Genomic DNA, 22,802 nt, shown 5'->3' with positions numbered 1-22,802 from the left:
TTTAATAATTTCCTAACTATGTGATCCTGAGCAAGTCACTTAACTCCATTGCTTGAAATAAATGAAATTTTTAAAAAATGAAAACACATGGGGCGGCTAGGTGGCATAGTGGATAAAGCACCAGCCTTGGAGTCAGGAGTACCTGGGTTCAAATCCGGTCTCAGACACTTAATAATTACCTAGCTGTGTGGCCTTGGGCAAGCCACTTAACCCCATTGCCCTGCAAAAACCTAAAAAAAAAAAATGAAAACACTAAGGTATCCCAGTCAGAATACACATAGAACTGAGATTTATTTTAATAATTTTTCCAAATCTGAAAGCTGACTCTAAATTTCAAATTAGTAATGATAAATTCAGAGAAGCCAATATAGGGAATTTTTTTTGAGTGTGATAGAAATACCTGAGAAATCATAAATAAAGAAGCCAATCTAGATAAGAACTCTCTTTCTTATGATTCCAAGCACCACAGAATTTAAAAATCACACTTTAAAGAGACCTAAGAGAGCTCATTTAACCCTAGCTATTATAGATAAGATTGAAACCGTAATCTAGCATCCTATATTATTAAGAGTCATGAACAAAAGATAGAAGCAAAGTAAATTAAATAAAAATAAATACAAAATGTAACATGGTTCTGGGGAGTGGGGAGTCAAGACCAATAATCTATTTATCAATATATAAGTATTTTTTAAATGTGCATGAAATACTCTGCAAGTGCGTAAGGGGAAGTATAGGTAAAGAATTCACATAAAAAGTGATATTTATTTGATCTAAGATTTAAAAGAAATTAGAAATCTTAAGCAGAGTAGATGGGGAGGGGATGCATTCCTGGCCTAGGGAGTGGGTGTGGGGGAGAGGCAGCCTATGCAAGATCATTTTGGCATTATTTTTTCATTGACCATCTGCTCTTGTCCTGACCAAAAAATGCTAAAAGAAAGTAATAAATAATAAACCTGAGAAGGGCGTTGGAGTGAAGTCGGTTTTGAAGGACCTCAGTAGTAAAAGAAAAGAATTTATGTTTGATCCTAGAGGTAAGAAGGCACTACAAGAATTTGTTGAACAGAGGAAGTGACATGGTCAAATCAGTACTTAAAAATATGACTTGGGAAACTCTATGGAGAATGGTTTAGAGAAGGGATAATCTTGAGGCAAATTTTGGAATTGCCTAAGCAAGAAGAGAAGTGGGTTGGAATTAGGAAGGTGACTATGTAGATGGAGAGAAAAAGGAAGGAAGCAAAAGGTGTTCATACTGAACTGAGGGTTAGTTATGAAAGATAAAGAGAAAAAAGGTTTTTGTCTTTTTTTTTTTAAAAAGAACCATATTGTAGAAAAGAAACAATAAGGTGACTACTTAGGGTAAGTGGGATATGGAAACAAACTTATTTTCTGTTTCTTTTTTTGTCATATTAAAAAGAAATTAACTTCTGTAATCCAAAGAACAAAACAAAGAAGGGTAGTAATAAGTTAGAAACAATAGGGAAAGTTAGTAAGAGAGTCCTTGATGAGGTTTTTAATCACATGTTTAGATTAACTTGATTCTAATATACTGAAATAGTGACAGATTTGATTGCTGAGCTGTTAATCATGATGTTTGAAAGATTATGGAAAAAGGGAAAATTATTGTAGGAAATGTAAAAAGCAAATGTACTGATTTTTTTTATTTCGATAGAATTTAAAATCTATACATATATACATGTACATGCGTATACATGTATAAACATATATATACATAACTATATAAATAAATACATATATATGTATGTATGTATATAGCCTGTAACTATATTCCAGTGAGTTTGACTTCAATTCTAGGCATAATTTTAGGAAGTGTTATTAAAGTGATAATTAGTGAACAGATAGAAAATAATTATAAGATTTTACAAGTTGCCTTCTATTCCACCCCTTATACTTTTTATGGAAGAAAAGAAATGTACACAAATTTGGTGTCCTAAATTTTAAGAATGGCTAAATTATAATTATACACATAAACTTAATAGACTATGTCTATGGAGAAACAACATATATTGAAAATTCAGAGAACTTTGAACTTTATATATATATATATATATATATATATATATATATATATATATAGAGAGAGAGAGGAGAGAGAGAGAGAGAGAGACAGTGAGGTAAAGAGAAACAAGAAAGCCATATGCATACTGACTACAAGAATATAAATAGGACATTAAAAAAGAAATTAATGAATTAATGTTATATAGTTTAAAAAAATAAAAATAAATACATGAAGCGAAGGGTTAAACTAGATTATCTCTAGCTCTTCTTCCACCCATCATGATCTACATCTCTAAACCTCCATATTCTTTTCCTGTAACCCTGGAGAAGCATTGTCTGAATAAGAAAGTTTTGGGTTGTTCAGTTCAGCTTATTGAGAAACTCTAACAGTTTTACAATTCAGAAAGAACTACTTCATTGTGATAACACTAAAAAAGAGAAAAGTTATAGTTATCTTAAGATCTTGGCAATAAACTCCCATGAATGTGGGAATATATCCAGCCACCCAAAAGAAGTATAATAAAGCAGTCTTGCACAACATTCTAACTAACCTGAAATAAATTAATCATTTTCTTCATGTTAGTAGCCAACTTTCTCTCATACTCCTAGTCCAAGTTTTACTTAGAGGAAAATCCTTGAAATGATACTAAAAGAATGGCAATAATTATTGGTTTTCCCACCAACAAGCTTTAAATGCAAAGGCCTTGCCTCATTTTTATCAGTTCAGTATATGAAATGGCCTCTGAGAATCTGGATTGAAATCCCATTTAGTACTGGTTGCCCTAAATTAGAAAGGCATTATAGACATCTTAGCAATTTTGTGTGAATTGTGAAAAAAAATAAGAAAAGGATCAATCCTGGCTGGCAAAGAAAAAAATATCCAAAGAGAAAAAACATATTGCAGTCTTGATTTTATCTGTGTTTTCAACCTAGGGTAAGAAGGCAAATTATCTATATGTACATTTATAAATTAGCTTCCCTTAATCTTAAAATTTAGTAAGGTGAAAATATGGAAAAGATGATATTTAATACAAAAGAGTTTTACAGGTTCATGACTGGTTTTTATGCATTATTTGTGTGAATCATTTTAAGGAGACTGTCATGATTACTTACTAGGGCAGTCAGGTGGATGACTGAATACTGGATCTGAAGTCAAGAAGACTGATCTTCCTGAATTCAAATCATGTTTTGGACATTTACCAGTTGTATGACCCTGTGCAAGTCACTTAACCCTGTTTACCTCAGATTCCTCATCTATGAAATGAGCTGGAAAAGGAAATGGCAAACTTCTCCAGGATCTTTAGCAAGTAAACCCCAAATATGTTCACACAGAGTCAGACACAACTGAACCAACTGAAAAACACTGATTATTACCAGCATCAAAAAAATTGAAAGAGTGAAAGGTCTAGCCAGGAGTTGGAGTCAATGGAAAACATGTAAGGAGAATCAATAGAAAAAGATATAGTGTTAAAGATTTGTAATATAAGTGAGAGGTAAGTTAAGAATAAAAGGAAGTAAGAGAGGAAACATAGTAAGAGCTGATTGAAGGGTCCATCTGTATAAAAAGATTCTATTTTTAATTGAAAAATAAAAAAATTCAGTCAATAATTGAGTTGTTGGGGTGGCCAGATAGCACAGGGGATAGAGCACCAGCCCTGGAGTCAGGAGGACCTGAGTTCAATCCGGCCTCAGACACTTAATGATTACCTAGCTGTGTGGCCTTGGGAAAGCCACTTAGCACCATTGCCTCACAAGAAACTAAATGAATGAATGAATGAATGAACGAAAGAACGAACAAACAAACAAATAAATAAATAAATGGATGAATAAATAAACAATTGAGTTGTCTATCCCCCAAACAAATGATTGAAATTATCTTTTTTTTAATTCATAAGACAACTTTTTTAAAAAAAAAATTGAAAACAGTAAACTTTGGTCTGTATTTAAACTCCACAGTTTCTTCTCTGGATATGTTTAGTATTCTCCATCACAAGTCTTTGAGTATTGTCTTTGATTATTGCACTCAGAAATGATCAAGTCCATCTCAGCTGATTATCACCCTATGTTGCTGTTATTGTGTATAATGTTCTTCTGGTTCACTTCACTCAGCATCACTTCATGCAAGTCTTTCCATGCTAATCTGAAATCTCATTGCTCATGGTTTCTTATAGAACAATCATGTTTCATCACATTCATATACCACACTTTGTTCAGTCATTCCCCAGTTGATGGACATCCCTTCAATTTCCAATTCTTTACCACAATAAAAAGAATTGCTAAAAAAAATTTTGTGACTTTCTTTTACCCTTTTTCGTGATCTTTCTGAGATACACACTAGGAATGGTATTGCTGGATCAAGAGGTATGCATAGTTTTATTGCCCTTTGATCATAATTCCAAATTGCTCTCTAGAAAAGTCGGATCAATTCATAACTCCACTGAAAAAGCATCTACAAAACTACTTTATGGAGCAGAATAAGAATTTGATTTAAATAGAATTGACATTTTTATTATATTGACTCAGTCTATGAGCAACTGACATTTGCCTAGTTATTCAGAACTGCTTTTATTTGTGTGAAAAGTGTTTTATAGTGTTTTTTAATATTGTTTCTGAGTCTGCCTTGTCAGCTAGATTCCCATGTACTTTATATTGTCTGCAGTTACCTTAAATGGAATTTTTCTTTCTATTTCTTGCTTCTGTGTCTTGTTAGTAATGTATAGAAATGTTGAGGGTTTATGTGGGTTTATTTTATATTCAGTAATTTTGCTAATGTTGTTAATTGTTTCAAATAGTATCGAAGATAATTTTCTTGGATTCTCTGGGTATGCCATAAATCCATTTGCGAAGTGAGTTGTCTTTCTTCAATATCTATTCTAATTCTTTCAATTTCTACCTCTCCTATTGTTAAAGCTATCATTTCTAATACAATATTGAATAAGAGTGGTGATAATGGGGCATCCTTGTTTCACCCCTGATCTTATTGGGAATGCTTCTAGTTTATCCCCATTGCATATAGTGCTTGTTGACAGTTTTAGATAAATAATGTTTTTTTGTTTTAAGGAATACTTCATTTATTCCTATACCCCCAAGTGTCTTTAATAGGAATGGGTATTGCATTTTGTCTTTTTTTGCATCTATTGAAATAATAATATATTTTCTCTTAGATTTGTAATTGATAGAGTCAATTATGCTGATAGTTTTCCTCATATTGAACCAAACCTGCATTCCTGATATAAATCCTATTTGTTCATGGTGTATTATTCTAGTGAGAATTTACTATAATCACTTTGTTGATATTTTATTTAAAATCTTTTCATCCATATTCATTACAGAAATTGGTCTCTAATTTTCTTTTTCAGTTTTGACTCTTCATGATTTAGGTATCAGCACCATATTGATGACATAGAAGGAATTTGGCAGAACCCCATCTTCACCTATTTTTTCAAATAGTTGCTATAGAATTGGAACTAATCGTTCCTTGAATGTTTTGTAGAATTCACTTGTGAATTCATCTGACTGGCAATTTTTTCTTAGGGAGTTCATTGATTATTTGTACAATTTCTTTTTCTGCGATGGGGTTATTTAAGTATTTAATTTCTTCTTTTAACCTAGGAAGTTTATATTTTTGCAAATATTCATCCATTTCACTTAGACTCAAATTTATGAGCATATAGTTGGGCAAAATAGCTCCAAAGTATCACTTTAATTTCCTTCTTATAGTGGTAAATTCACCTTTTGATACTGGTAATTTGGGTTTCTTCTTACTTATTTTTAGTCAAATTAATCAAAAGTTTATTTTTTATTGTTTTTATATAAGCAACTCTTAGTTTTATTTATTGCTTCAATAGTTATCTTACTTTCAATGTTATTCATTTCTCTTCTAATTTTCAGAATTTCTAATTTCATATTTAATTGAGGATTTTTAATTTGTTCTTTCTCTAACTTTTTTAGACATATGTCTGGTTCATTGATCTCCTCTTTATTTTATTCATGTAAATATTTAGAGATAATAGTTGCTTTGATTGTATCCCATAAATTGTGCTATGTTGTCTCTTTATTGTCACTGTATTGGATGAAATTATGATACTTCTATGACTGTTTAATTCATTCATTCTTTAAAATTAGTTTACTTAGTATCCAATCAATATTTAGGTCTATCTCTTCATGGCCCTCTTTGCACATGATTTTTTTGCATCAAGATCTATCTATCTCTCTCTCTATATATATATATTCAATCTTTCTGCCATTCTGCATTTGATTATGAATTTTTATGCCCTAATACATGATCAGTTTTTGTGTAGGTGCCGTGTACCATAGGAAAAAAGAAAGGATATTCCTTTCTTTCTCCATTTAATTTTCTCCAGAGGTCTATCATATCTAACTTTTCTAATATTCTATTCACTTCCCACTTTATTCTTGTTTATTTTATGGTCAGATTTATATAACTCTGAGAGAGGGAGGGTGAGGTCTCCCACCAGTATAATTTTGCTGTCTGTGTCTTCCTATAGCTCACTTATCTTCTCCTCTAAAAATCTGGATGATATTCTGCTTGGTGCATCCATGTTTAATATTAAAATTATTTCATTGTCTAGGGTACTTTTTGGGAGGATGTAGTTTCCTTTCTTATCCCTTTTATTGAGATCTATTTTGCAATTGCTTTGTCTGAGATAAGGGTTACTACCCCTCCTTTTTTCACTTCAGTTGAAGCATAATATATTCTACTACAGTCTTTTATCTTTACTCTGTGTGTATCTCTCTCTGTTTCAAATATGTATTGTAGGGTTCTAGTTTTTAATCCACTCTACTATCCATTTCTGCTTTATGGGAGAATTCATCCCTTTCATATTGACAGTTATAATTACTAACTTTACTACCTTCTATGCCATCTCCCTCCATTTATACTTCCCCCCTTCCTTTCACCTTATTCCCTCATCTCCAGTATTTCTTTTCTGAATACTACTCTCAATGTGTCCCCTCTTCTATTAGTCACCCTCCCTTTTCATTCCCTTTCCTCTTTCTTCCTCCTCTCCCTTTAATGTTCCCTTCCTTTTCTAATGTCTTCTTTTTTTTAAGTCATTCCATCAAAGTCATGAATATACCATGGTTGTCTATTCTTTCAGCCTAAGTACCCCTCCAATAAAGTTACAATTCTCAAGAGTTATGAGAATCTTCCTCCCAAGTGGGAATGTAGCCAGTTTAATCTTAGAATAGAAGTTTCATTTTCCTTTCCTCCATTTACCTTTGCATATATCTCCTGAATCTCCTATTTAAAAATCAAATTTTCTGTTCAGCCTTGGCCTTTTCATCAGGAAAGTTTGAAAGTTACCTATTTCATTAACTATTCACCTTTTCCCCATAAAGAGAAGGTTCAGTTTTGCTGGATAATTGATTCTTAGTGGTAATCTAAGCTCCCTTGTCCTTTGGAATGTCATATTTTAGGCCCTTCAGTCCTTTAAAGTTGACCATAATCTTGACCATATCTCCCTGATATTTGAATTGCTTCTTTCTGGACTCTTGCAGGATTTTTTTCCTGATCTTACAATTCTAGAGTTTGGCTACAATATTCCTTGGCATTTTCATCTTAGGATCACTTTCAGAAGGTGATCAATGAATTCTTTCATTGACTATATTGTTCTCTGGTTCCAGAATGTCAGAGCAGTTCTCCTTGACTATTTCCTGAGAATGCTATCTAGGTTCTTTTTTTTTTAATTCATGGCTTTCAGGTAATCCTATGATTTTTAAATTATCTTCCCTGGATGTCTTGTTTATATACTGCTTTATCACTGAGGAATTTTACATTTTCTTCTATTTTTAAAATGTATTTATTTTTATTTTTTATTTTTAAAATTTTATTTAAAAGATTCCTGGTGTCTCATGAAGTCATTAATTTCCTCCAGGCCCAATCTGCTTCTCAGGGAGATATTTTCTCCATTTAGCTTTTGTATCTCTCTTTCCATTTGGTCAATTCTATTTTTAAATAAGTCCTTATCTTTTCTCATTATTTGGATTGTATTTTTGAGAAGATTATTTTCTTTTTGTATTTATTCAATTTCATTTATCAACATTCATCCATATCTGTTATACATTTTTTTACCATCCTCCCTTCCCACTTCCCTCCCTTCAACTGTGAATAGTCCAGTAAAAGTTGTACATATAGATTTGTGTTTAACATCTTTACATATTAGTTATTTTATGTATGAGGAATTAGAACTAATAAAAGAAAGAAAAACTATAGAATAAGAAGGAAAAATTAAAAGAAGTTTTAAAAAAGTAAGCATAGTATCTCTGTGGATTTTTTGGGTTTTTTTGTTGTTGCTGTTTTGTTTTCCTCTGGGCATGGATGGTATTGTCCTAGCTCTCTAAAATGCTGAATGGAGATGCTGACATCATTGTTGCTCAACCCGCATTGTTGTTGTTAATGTGTACAATGTTCTCTTGGTTTTGCTCCTTTCACTTAGCATCATTTCTTGTAATTCATTCCATGTTTCTCTTAAATCCAACCATTCATGATTTCTTAGAGAGCAATAATATTACATAATCTTCATATACCATAAATTATTCAATAAATCCTCCATTGAAGGGCATCACCTAGATTTCCAATTCTTTGCCACTACAAAAAAGAGCTGCTATAAATATTTTCATACATATCACTTTTTATGTTTTCTTTTGCATATAGACCTAGTATTTAAATTGCTGGGTCAAAGGATATGATCAGCTTTATTGTTCTTTGGAGATAGTTCCATATTGTTCTCCAGAATAGTTGGATTAATTCACAATTCCACCAAAACATATGAATGTTCCAATCTTTCCACAACCTCTCTAATATTGATCATTTTTCATTTTTTCTCATTTTAGCCAATCTGATAGGTGTGAGTTGGTACCTTATAGTTGTTTTATTTTGTATTTCTCTAATCAATAATGATTTGGAGCATTTTTTCCCAATGATTATAAATATATATATATATATATATATATATATATATATATATATATACACATAGCTTTAATTTCTTTGTTTGAAAACTGCCTGTCCATATTCTTTGACCATTTATCATTTGGGGAATGACTTGTAACTTTATACATTTGATTCATTTTTCTATATAGTTTAGAAAGGAAACCTTTATCAGAACTCTTAGCTGTGAGTTCAATTGTATTTTTAAAGGATTTGCTCTCTTCTGACATTTTTTGTTGTAAAATATTAATTTTTCTTGCATTTCTTTTCCCAATTTTTCCATTTGATTTTTAAATTTTTTTCTGAATTCTTCTAAGAATTCTTTCTGAGCTGGAGACCAATTCATATTCTCATTTGAAGCTCCACAAATACCATCTCTTCTGTCCTTTTCTGAGCAATTATCCTTATCTCCAAGGTAACAATCAATAGACTCTTCTTTTCTTTGATCTTTCTTATTCATTTTGGGATTTGCTACCTATCCCTAGGGTCTTGTGTTGGGGAACGTATTGATCATAGATCTTTGGTATTGAGACCCCTAGAGACTTGCTTACTGAACTGGTGGCTGTAGACGTTAACTCCAAGGGGTTACTCAGTGAACCAATGGCAGAGGGTCTTTCTGGATTGTCTGTACTGGGGATGTCACCTGCCCACTCCCTACACCTGAAGCTTTGTTTGAGCTATCCATTCTGGCAATCCAATCCCTTGTCTGGTCTAGCAGGACTGGAAACACCAGAGGTCTATCTGGACAATCAACATTGGAGAAGTTATCTACATTCTGGGCTGTCAGGAATGGTGGGAACACCTGGGACTGTTTCTGTGCTGTCTGCACTGGGGAATGCCAAGGCCCTCATGCTGTAATGCCCAGGGCTCCACTGGGAATGCCAAGGGCTCTATGGTCAGCTTGTCTACCAGCTCAGCTGTTCTAAGGCATCCTGGGAAGATAGGTTGGAGCTGTCTTGGTCTGCCCATGCCCACAGAGTCACCCCCACTGCCAAAGCTTCCACTCCCATAGCTGAGATTCTCAGGTTATTTCCCCACCTCACCTACTGCTGTGCACTGGGTCTCTATTGTTTGTTCTGGATATGCCCACATAACCCCAGGATAGACCTTGCTGGAAGATCTTCCATTTTGTTCTTTTGTGAGTTTTGCTGATCCAAAATCTTTTAAGAGGTTTGACTCATGCTGGTTTTGAGGGAAAAACAGAAGAGTTTAAAACAGTGCTTGACTTTTCTCTACTGCCTTGGCTGGAAGTCCCTGAAAGCATTTCTTTAGGAAAAAAAACCTTGAAGTGGTTTCCAGGTCTTTTACAGAGAATTTGGGTAGGTAATGTGATAAGAAAAAAATCAAATCAATTGGAAACTTAGTAATTAAATTAAAAGATGAATTCATTATCAAAAATCAAAAGTAGTTGAAATCACAAAAAGAAAAAAAAACATTAACACCAAGTACATCCCAGGCAGGACAGGTGAGAAACTGTGTGAAGATTCCAGTTAATTATAGGACATATAATATGTTATATGACTTTCAGGGACTGCTTTAAGGCCAGATGGTCACACAAATGACCACAAGGACATTGGAATCTCTTGGATTGGCCTTCTTTTACAATTAAGCAACAGGAAAGACTAAGACTAGCAGCAAATAAATCATAGGATATAGAGTTAGAAGCTAACTTACATACCTGATTCAAAACCTTCATTTTGTAATAGAAGACTGAGATTGAGATTTTCATTTTAATACTTTTCAAGCATGGAAATCATATGATTTTCCCAAAGTCACAAAGGTTGTGATAATTAGAGAAGAATATTTAAACCTAGATACACTAATGCTCTTATTTGTGCACCATGCTGTTTCAAAGTAGTGGGACATCAGAAATTCAACTCATGTTTTGGGGACAGAAAGAAGAAAAATGGACATAGGTAAGAAATAAGATATCATGCAAAGAGGACCCTGGTCATAATACAGGATGAGGCCTTAGCAGTCTTCTGAGGTTAGCTTCTATTCTTTATCAAGTGTGAGTAGTCATATATTGTCAAGATTACATTGAGTAGAAGGATTAATCTTCCCTATATGAGGCAGTTAGATGGCACAGTGGATAGGACACCAATATTGTATGAGGAAGAATTGAGTTCAAAACTGACCTCAGACATTACTAGATAAGTGACCCTGAGCAATTTGATTAACTCTGTCTCAGTTTCCTCATGTACAAAATGAACTGGAGAAGGGAATGGCAAACTACTCCATCATCTTTGCCAAGAAAATTTCAAATGGAGTCATGAAGAACCAGGCACAATTGAAATGATTGAATAAAATCAAGAATTCCCTTATGATTAATAGGATGATATGGTTGTAATGTAGAAAACAGTCTGACCTTGGATCCCCCAATGATTCTTGTCTATGGATGATTGAGGTGGGAAGGGTAGGATGGAAACACTATGGCAATGAGCACATGGGCATGGTAAATTCTAGTTGATTGCTGGAAAACCATAAGCACATTGTTTGGGAAAGAAATTTTGTTCTACTACTGCCAATGACAGTGTATTAATGAAAGCCTTATTCACTTGCTTATGACTCTTCCTTATGGAAGAAAGGTTAAAAAAATGAAAAAAAAGAAAGGTTAAGCTAGCTACCTTGGTGTCACTGACCTGACCCTCCCCACATGCCACCCTCCCCCCCCAAACAAATAACAATGAAAGAAGGAAATATGGGGAATGGAGAAGACACTTTAGGCTTACAGTAGTTGCCAGGAGAAGGTAAGAAAGTCACAGGGTAGGAAGTAACAGCTTAAAGTGGAAAGTAATGGATCATAGGAAAATGAATAGAACCAATGTACAGAGATTGGAAGTCCATATAAAGATAAGTAAAAAAGATATAGGAGTGAGGAAGAGGTAGACTAAAGCAATTACAGATGATAGGCATACTGTGATTGCTGGAGTGAAGTATATAAAGTGCAGAGGATCTTCAACGCTCCATGCATAAATATAATCATATTCAGCATAATGAAATAGTGCATTATAAAAAGATGATTGGCAGGTGGAAAAAAGCAGGAAAGTAAAGCCAAAGGAAGCAGAGTTTACCTAAATAATTTCAGGAAAAACAAAATTCACATTAAGCATGAATTTCCTGGACTAGTAAAATAATGCAAAAAATGATGGTAAACTTAGTAGATGCTAAGTGGTAAACATAATATAAATAACTCATCATGTGAAGTATAATTACACTATTCATATCATTTAGAAACAGCATTTCAAAGAAAGACACTGATAAGATGGCACCTTATGCATACTAGATAAATTCCCAGTCTGAACAAGCATTTCAGGATTTAATTATAAGTTTGTGTTTTTGCAACTGTCACATTACCCTTAGACATCAAATTATAAATTCCAAAGTGTCCTGAATACACATGTTAAAACAAATGTTTCTATTTAAAAAAGATTTAGCAATCCTTCAGCTTAAAATAAATTTGTAATTAATTTGCAGCTAAACATAGAATGAACCAATTAACAATCATTAAAAACAAATACAAGTAGTAAGAAATAGTTGTTACAGAAATGCTCCTAGTAGTTTCTAAGATAGGAAATGAATATGTCTTCTCAAGTGGATCAGTTAAACAAAGAAATAATGAGCCTGATTCTTCTCTTCTGGCTTCACAATATTCAGTAAGACTCTTTGGGGAAGATGAAGGGAATTCCTATTTCCCATACTAACAAAGGTATTTAAAGAGAATCAAAACCTTTTTACTCTAAGAGAACCTCATAAATGAACTTCGAAAGTTTTATAATAGCCAAAATTTTTAGTTATTCACCAGAGGACCAAGGTATAGGTTAATTTTGTTATAGCATTCTTATTATTTTATCACTACTATTATCAAAAAGTACTTGTTAAACATGCATCTGAAAGTGGTACAGTACAGAGCAGGGACATACAACTGTTGGCCTCAGGAAGCTTACAATTTAATACAGAGCATTCATTTTTTCTAACTCTATTCATATATATTTACATCAAAAAATTAAGCATTTTTAGGAAATATTTCAAATAACATATTCACTCACAACATATTCACTGTTTCATATACCTTTTTCTTATACTTTGTTCCCCTCCATTAAATATAGATTTTCTACCTCCATTCTAATTTACTATGTGATTGACGAACATTTTCCATAACAAATTTTAACAAAGAATATGAGATTGTTGATACCAAATCCCTAGGATGATTTTAAAGTATTTTTTATTCATCCTTTAATCTACTAACATTTGTCTCATATATATATATATATATATATATATATGTATATATATATATTCACCATACATCATGGATTATATAATATTCTACCTTGAAGATACTGCATCTGAAGCTGTACTTAACCTTAACTTTCTCGTATCCTTCACTGTCACAATTCTATATTTCCTGACATAGTTATTACCTTCCTTGTGACATTTGATCACTTGACCTCTTTCACTTCAGGCATATATTCCATTAATTTCTTCCTTCTTATGCTTTATAAGTTGCCTGGCCTGGACATCCAGGTGAAACCTCACTAAGACCCTAACCCTTTTGCTTGCTTCTTCCAGACTTATTATACCAATTTTCTAACAAATTGTTTCCCTATGACTAGCAAAATTCCTTATACTTAGTAAATACTTAGACACGTTTGTTTCACTGAAATCTTTGTTACTGATTCCCTGCAAAAGAGTAGAACCAAGGGGATTTGCTTACAATTCATTCTATGTAAGATTGATTGTGCAACCACTGCTGCTCAATATCCTTTTATTATGAATTTCTTTTTTATCAGACTGTGTGCTTCCTACACTAGTCACCTAAAATTTTTCACTTCTCCCAAGACCTCAGTACTTTCATTCTTTAAACTCACTCTCTGATACATGTTCCAAAATATTCATAGCAGTTTTTTTTCCCTAGAGGCAAAGAATTGGAAATTGAAGGGATGCCCATCAACTGGGGAATGGTTAAACAAATTATGGTACAAGAATATTATGAAATACTATTGTTCTATAAGAAACCATAAATGGTTGGACTTTAGAGAACATGGAAGGAATTACAGGAACTGATGCTGAGTGGAGGGAGCAGAACCAAGAGAACAATAAACACATTAAGAGCAACATTGTGAGATAATAAACCCTGATGGATACAGGTGCATTCAGCAATTCAGAGAATTATTAGACCTGCTTTGGACAATGCTATCCCTATCCAGAGGAAGAAAAACAAAACAAAACAAAAATTCCTTCAGAATCTAAGTAATGCTACATTTACTTCCCTTAATCCTAATTCCTCATACTGAAAATGGCTAATATGTAAACATACTTAACCTAAATGTGTAAATGCAATATTAGCCTGACTGTTCACTGTTGAGGGGAGGGGGGGTTGGGAAGGAATGTGGAAGGAAATTTTGTATCTTAGAAAATATATGTGTGTGTGTGTGTGTGTGTGTGTGTGTGTGTGTGTGTGTGTGTGTAGGCATCATGAATGAATGTAAAAAATACTTTCATAACATGTATTTCGAAAAGTAAAACATCAATAAAAATTAAAAATTAAAAAATAACTCACTTCCTCTCTATTAAAAGAGGGAAACTAATTAGCACAAGCAATTCATTTGTCACTACCTTTTCCTCTTGTCCTTTTCTAAAGTATTTCTTCTGCTCTCTAAATGGCTATTTCTATCCCCAACTCTCTCAAAGAAATTTCTTCTTCCTTCTTCTGGGAGCTTGTTGTCCCTTTTCTCCAAAATACTCTTCTGATTGATCTCCTTTTTTGATCCAGCTGAACCATTTATTTTACCCACCATCCTTTGGAAATATTTCCTTTATCAAATTTTATCAAAAATTGCACACATTTTATAAAAGTCTACATTATTTCCTTATTTTAACCCAGTGTCTGAACTCTGATATCTGTGCCTATCATTCTACTGGGAGCTACTTATTTTTATTTTAAATCCAATATTTCCTAATTGCCAAATATAATGATTTTAATCTTCATTTTTTATATATTTCTAAATAATATGATACTAAATGATCAAACCAAAATTTTTTGTCTCTCTTTTGCAATGCCATTGATTATGGGAATTTGCCATGGTTCATTTGTAAATTCTTTGACTCTTCTCTTATAAATACTCTTTTCATTGAAGACCATATTCTTTCTCATTGAATTGACTACAACCATATGTGGATTATCCCCAGATCTGCAGTTTTCCAATTCCAATTGCCTATTGGTATCTTTTTTTTAGAACACTGATTATAAATAATCAGTTTATTATTATCAGTTATCATTAATAACTAATAATATGGGGCAATTGGGTTCAATTTTTTTCTAATTTCAAGACTTTAGATAATGAAGGTCTAAACTCTATCCAAACTAACTAAACTATCTCTATCTAAACTCCTTTAAAGGGACAGTTAGGTGGCACAGTGAACAGAGCACTGGCCTTGGATTCAGGAGGATGGGAGTTTAAATTCGGTCTCAGACACTTGCCACTTATAAGCTGTGTGACTTTGGACAAGTCACTTAAACTTGATTACCTCACATCCAGGGACATCTCCAGTCATCCTGATTCATATCTGGTCTCTGGACCCAGGTGGCTCTGGAGGAGAAAGTGAGGCTAGTTACTTAGCACAGTGCCCCCTCACTCAAATCCAATTCACGTGTTTGTCTTGGTATCACCTCCCTGATGTCATGAAGACAAACATTATTATCCAGCTCTATAAGAATTTCTAATCTCACGTGAATTCCATTCAATCAAATCTGAGTGAGGCTAGACCCTTTGGCCTAGATAGCCCAAGATTGGGGGGGAGGTCTGAGTATAGTGATAGTTTCTCTTTCCAAGTGTGACAGGATGTCACTCTCAGGTCCTCATTTTGTTCTAGCTCACCTCCTATTGTGTTAACAAATCAGAGTCGATTGCCACTTCTCTTCCAAAAGAACATACATGTTCTGAATCTGCTTTCATGATTATCTTTGGACCGAGAAAGATGGCCAAATGACCATCCTTTTATTAATAGAGCTGGCCTTATTAATAAAACGATTTAATTAACAAGAAGCTATATCTCTCAATCTTTTAAAATTATTTAATTAATTATAATTAATTTTTAATTAATGCCACACTTTTATGAAAGATAACCTTGTAACTGGAAAAGGAATGAAGTATATATTTTAGTTTTCTCTACCAAGACATAATCTTTTCCATGAATTAGATAACTTCAAAAATCAAATGCCTTCTCCATCAGTGTTTTAAAGCTGCATTTACAATCTAAATATGCTTTACTATGGGGGAGGGGAACACCTAGGTTCACTTTCACTTTCAGGCTCAAAATGATATTTCCATTTGTATAATTTTGTACCATTTATATAAATTGCACCACTTATTTACATAATATGCTAAAAATGATGCTGATTTCCAGGTCACATAACAACAAAGATGATGCTTCAACTTTAAGTTTTCCTCACAACTCTAAGAAGAAAATATTATAAATGTTTTTCCCATTGTACAAATACAGAAATTTTGGTACAGAGAGCTGCTTATAGTTGCTAGTTAGTATACAAATAGGGATTTGAACCTGTCTCCTGATTCTAAGTCCCATATTTCTTCCAAAACCTAAAACATCACTGAAAATATCTTGGACTAAATAAGTGTAGATAAACTTCAACTCAAATTCCTAGATGAGAATGTTTAATTATGGCATCTCTCAGTATCAAGACTCTTCAGTGCCAAATGTAAAAGAATAGAGGAAGAATTTTAGGGAGCCCTAGAGCACAAGACTTAGTCTTGCAAGCAAGATGCAGACTGGTCAGCACAAACAATAATGAAATTTAAAATATTCAATCAACTCATGAGCTGAGGGCAGCTAGGTGGCACAGTGGATAGAGCACCAGACCTGGAATCAGGAAGACCTGAGTTCAAAATCAGCCTCAAACACTTATAACTACTGTGTGGGGGGTAAGTCATCTAACTCCATTGCCTTGACAAAAAAATACTCATAAGTCTTGAAGAAGAAGCAGAGATATTTCTAGTCAAATTCCACATCTCACTGGAAATGCCAAGGACTCAGAAGTGACTTTCTAAGGTTGTAAGGAAATGAAAGATGATTAGTTCTTAGATATAGTTTTGGGAAATCTCCAAACTCTGAAGCACAATTGATATTTTCTTCATCTTCTCTCTCTACTCACAAATAATAAATCTGATGAATTTTTGTTTTGATTTGTTGAATCTTTACCTCTGTTTACTAGATAGAATGCATAAATAAATGAGTTTCAGTATGAAACTTTGGAGATAATACAAAGATGATATGAAAGATGGGCATCTTCATCTGAATATGGTTATAATAGCACATCTTTTCCCTTAATTTCATATGCTGGTTTAAGTTCTAAATGCTTATTTCTATTATATCAATGTGATTTTTCTAAGTTAAAGTTTTGCTGGTTGACTGTCAAAGCCTTTACACATTTCTAGTCAAACAAGATGCAGAAAATTTTTATTCAAACACTATGATGCAATAAAGATCTACAATCTTTTTCTTTGAACTCATGACATGGAAATGAATTGAATAGCTTTTATTTTTTTTCCACCATTTTTGCATCACAAATTTAATTATTTTTTTTGCAAGGCAGTGGGGTTAAGTGACTTGCTCAAGGTCACACAGCTAAGTAAGTATTAAGTGTTTGAGGTCACATTTGAATTCAGGTCCTTCTGATTCCAGAGTTGGTGCCCTTATATACTGCCCCACCCAATTGCTTCATAGAAATTTATTTACTAATGTTTATTGATACCTATCACCACTTCTCAATAAGTATTTTTCCTAAGGTACACTTCTTACACCAAAGATCATAGGCAAACAAAAACAAATTTTGCTTGTTTTGTCCAAGTGTATACACCATTAGTTCCTAGGAGACCCCCACCTGTCAAAGGAGAAGTGGGAGATTCCTTTCATTTTCATATACAAGTATGCTGAGCATTACACCAGAAAAATTAATTGACTTCTAAGAAAATATCATTTTAATTCACTAGGGGAGTCCATTAGTTAATTGTATTCTTCTGTGAATCATTTTGTAAATGGAAGAACTGTGTTTATTTCCTGAGTGAATTAACAATTTCATGAAATGGGTTTTGTTTATTTTTAAACAAATTTTATTAAAGTGTTGATAACTTTTGTTTATATATAAAAATTTTTTGCAGATAGTCGTTCATTAACAATATAACAATAAAGTAATAAAAATATCATAGTCTTCTATATTGTATGAGCCTTTACTTCTTTCATGAAAAATCATGCAAAGTCATACGAGCAACTGTCTTTCATTGAATGTAATTTCTTGCAGTCATAATGCTCCACCTCTCCAGGGAAGGGAGGAATGTGAATTTTCTAATATCTTTTACAATGCCAAGAATGATCTTTGTAAATTCCACAGCATTCAGCATTACTTTATATTTCTTGTTATTTATTGTAATCATTGTATATTTTTATTTTAGATTTTCTTAAATAAACAGTACCCTAATAGAGACTAGGTAACAGACAGGTTAGAGCATCAGATCTGAATTTGAAAAGACTTAAGTTTGAAAGAGATAAAAACTGTGTGACTTTATAAATCACTTAAACTTCATCTGCCTCAGTTTCCTTATCTGCAAAATACTAAATAAATACTAGTTATAAATTGCCACTTCTGTTGCTGTTGCTATTCAAGAACTGTCCTCCAGAATGCCTATTTTATTTTGTTCAGGTCTATACTGTTTTAAAAAAAGAAAATTCAAAGCATACTAAATTATTTTTGTGGCTTCTATTCAGAATATTTCTAGAATGCTAATTAGATACTATGTATCAAATGGACATAAACACTACTGTATTTCCTAATAGAAGTTTTTAACTTATCAGTAAGAACACCAATGTAGTAAGAACAGGAAAACAATTTTATAGGATTAAAGACCCCATTCTCAGTTACATCAAGAAATATCTCCAGTGAAATTTAGTGAAAACAAACCAAGAAAAATAATAAAAGCAAATGAGAGCTCTCAAGTCCCAAAGGGCTTTCTTTATGTCTTCAAGAGTGAAAGTATTTGGCAACACAGAAAGAAACACAAATGGATGTTTGACTGATTCCTCTTCCATAACCTCTATTAGAATTCTCAAGCAGAATACCCTTTTTTGTTGATCACTAAGTTGAAGATACTCAGAGTTCACTGTTCTCAAGGCACATTTTGGTTTGCCATATCATAAGTATTTTTGTCCCAGCTGACCCCTTTGTTTCTTTTCCTAACCAGGGAGGGAACAGGTTTCAAAGGCTATTTTTCTGAATTTGAGGTGTATTTTTCTGAATTTTCTGCAAACAGAAACACTTGTTGTTTCCATTCATTCTGAGTCAATCAGGGCTCAAACAATTACCAAGTAAGGATGGTCTGGGGCCTATTATTGGCTAATCAAGGTGGATTTTCTGAATTCTGAAAGAAAATTAGAGGTTGCTGAAATCAACTCCTCTTTTTGCAAGGTGATATTTGGCTTTAGAAAGAAAATGTGCCTTTAATTAGTTCTTTGTATTGCTAATTTGCTTTGAATTTATGTTAGTCTGTCAGGAAGACCAGATTCACTACACTAAATGTATTTAGCAAGTTGGTTTTCAAACACTATCAGTGAAGTGCATTTAATTCCCTATTTTCCTTTCCTTAAGGGTAAAACTAGTTATGAATCCAATGTAGTATTAATAACTCTTCCCAGGTTATATTTAATAAATTCCTTCAGCAGTTATGTGGTTAGCTTTTAAAAACCAAGCATTTCTTGTAAAACCTCATAATTCATAGGAGAGCTTAGATTGTAAGCTAAAGAGAAATTGATAAGTTTGATGACTCTAATAAAAACTTCAGGCTAAGTTATATTTTTTACATGCTTAAAATGAAAGTTTAAATTTTTTTAATGTTATTTCCCAAATGTTTTTAGAATTGAAAACAAAGTTATACTCTATCCCGGGATAGTTTTTAAATAGAATATAGGCCAATAAAAGTTAATAATTATTAGTTGGATATCATTTATTTATATATGTATATATAGAGAGAGAGAGAGACATATGTAGAGTCTAAGACCCTAAGACAGTAGAATCTTAGATTTCAAAGTTCCTTCATTAATTCAATATTCACAACCAGAATTTATTAAATACCTGGTTCAAGATAGTCATTATTAAAGCATTGGTTATACAAAGACAAAAATTAAATAATCTTTTCATTCAGGAAGTTAACATTCTCCTTAGCAGGAGTCAGCTTGTACAAAGATAAGAAAATCCAAAATATTTAAAATTAATTGAGCAAGGGGCAGGAAAGGGACGGAATACTAAGAACTGAGTGAAATTGGAAGAGACTTTTTATAAGAACAGCCCTGGAGGTGGGTCAGGTTGTGAGAGGTTGTGGAAGTAGAGAGAGAGAGAGAGAGAGAGAGAGAGAGAGAGAGAGAGAGAGAGCAGACCAAGCATAGGGGACACCCTTTCCAAATGTTTGAAAGGAATATCAACTACAGTGAACGGAAAAAAAGGAGAGATGGTTTGGAGCACAGTGATTGGGAAGAATATGAAATGGTTTGGGAAGATAGATTGGAGTTAAACTGTGAAGTGTTTTAGATGCCAAATAGAGGAGTTTATGCATTATCCTGATGGGACTGTAGCTTCCTGAGCAAGAAACTGACATCATCAGATTTGTATTTTAGGAATGTCAATTTAGCAATTCTGTGAAAGAAGGATTCCAGTTCACCCATTTGTGACTAACAGTACAATTTTTATATTTCTCCCAGCACATAGGATAGCATTCTACACATAATACCATTTCCTTCTCTAGCTCATTTTACAGATGAGGAAGCAGGTAAACAGGATTAAATGACTTGTCCAGGATCACACACACACAGCCAATGACTGAGACCACTCAGTCCTCAGATGGGTCTTCCTGCTTCCAGGGCCCCATACTCTATCTACTGGGCCACCTAGCTGCACTCTCACTCTAATATATTTCATTCAAAATAAAAGTGAAAAGTCAGCCTTCTAATCTTGCCATCAGTTGTTGTTGCTTGTCTTTTTTTTTCCTCAAAGAAGTCCATAACAACAGGAAGGTGATGTCTTGACATTCAGAAGAATTGGATTTGGGGCAAAGACAGGGAGTAGGTAGGGATGTGAAAAGTCACCAACCTTACTTTCTTTTCCAGATGTGGATTGGGATGATTGGAAATGGCTTTGGATACAGTGGGAGACCTTGGGTTTTTTAACCTAATTCCTTTAACAGGTCTCAGTTTGATTGAGACAATGCCATTCTATGATTTTGACAGATAAGAAGGAAATGAGGCAAAGAAGGGTCTTTTGAATAGTCCAAAAAAAATCAATCTGAGAGAGGAAAATCCTCTAGGTTTCTGGTCAAAGCAGAAACAATTGCTATTTCCATTCACTCTGAGTCCATCAAAACTCAAACAAATACCAAGTAGGGATGGTCTAGGACCTATTATTGACTAATCAAGGAGAACCAGAATGATTTGAAGCCATTAAATCCTACCAAGCATATGTATAAGTTGCTATTTACTTTTTTAAATTTTCTTCTAAGAAAAGATCTTTTGCTTTTAATCCTAAACTCCTCAGTTCTGGTTGTCAGCACCATTTACTATATCAACATAACCCAACTTCAAACTTTAGCTGTAACTCAAAGTAAACCTGTACAAACTTGTAAGAAACAAACAAGTATTATTACATACTTATTCACATATGTAAAAAAAAGCAGATTAAAAAATTCAAAAAGGTATTATTTTCAATTTACTTTTCAGTATAAAGGCTGACTTACCTCTTGTCTGTAAACCTTTTCCACAAGTTTCACTAATGGCCATCATCCCTTGTCTGACAGATTCTGGCACCAGGATGCATGAATTCCATTTATGAGACTTCCACCTATGATTATAAAGATGAAAGATTTCCACCAATTATTCAGATATGAAAGCTAAAATAAATATCCAACCCAGACAGACAATTCAGCATTACAATAAAAATGAATACAAAACTACAGATTTAAAATACCTTATGGCACGAACTTCATATGATCCATCAATCTGGTCTGGACCTCTGATCCATGCTAAATATGATCATTCCATTTTCACATAGACCTTGTACCATGATAGAAATGGAGCAATGAAGGGCTAGAGAAAAAAATGCCCCCCCCCCCCAGCTAGAGAGCTTAGTGACCTTTACACTGAAAAATGCCTTGTACTCCCTTGAGCAACCAGGATATCAATGTTTCATCTAAGAGCAGAGCTTGTGTCCAAAATTATGCTAAACTTGGGTTTTAAAAAGGAACCTTGACACCTCTGTGATTGTGAGGTCCTCTTAGGCAGGCAGCACAATTCAGAAATCCAAACAGGATTATAGAAATGGCTATTTCTGTGAAAATCTCTCCCTTCTACTCTTTCACAGCAGAGAAAAAAAGGTAACCTCTGTCTGAAAAGAAAGCCAAGATTTGTATTTCACAGGTGAAATATTTCCTGAGGAAGCTTTCTCATTTTAAATTCTCTTCTCTTCCTTGCACAACAAAACTCTTTTTGTGACCTTCGGGGCAGAAAGTGAATTTTATCTTTTAAATCTGCCTAGTCTCAATGATCTAGAAGAGTCTTCTGCCTCAGGTGCAAGTATCAGTCTGGCTCCTTTGATTGAATAATGTAGTTGCTGAATTCATGCACCTCATATGCGTGCCAGTGACTCTAATGATTGTTTAAATCATGAGATTTTGCTTGGGCAACTCTCAGTGAAGAGCTTATTGTGCCAATGAAGTGGTTGTTGTTTTGTTCTTTGTTCTGGAAGAAGACTGTGGCATCAGAGAGGTGATGCCAT

The 22,802-nt window shown here is 33.5% G+C and overlaps 1 protein-coding gene across 1 annotated transcript in view; it reads right to left on the bottom strand.

The window, feature by feature from the left end:
- Positions 1–22,802, bottom strand: part of THSD7B (thrombospondin type 1 domain containing 7B) — a 1,134,773-nt gene that overhangs the window by 473,807 nt on the left and 638,164 nt on the right. The window contains exon 12 of the mRNA XM_074215070.1: positions 21,766–21,869. Within this exon, the coding sequence (XP_074071171.1) occupies positions 21,766–21,869 (104 nt within the window). The remainder of the gene's footprint in view (positions 1–21,765; positions 21,870–22,802) is intronic.

Source organism: Macrotis lagotis, chromosome 1, assembly GCF_037893015.1.
Source record: "Macrotis lagotis isolate mMagLag1 chromosome 1, bilby.v1.9.chrom.fasta, whole genome shotgun sequence".
Lineage (NCBI taxonomy): Eukaryota > Metazoa > Chordata > Mammalia > Peramelemorphia > Peramelidae > Macrotis > Macrotis lagotis.
This window is presented reverse-complemented; position numbering and strand designations above follow the sequence as displayed.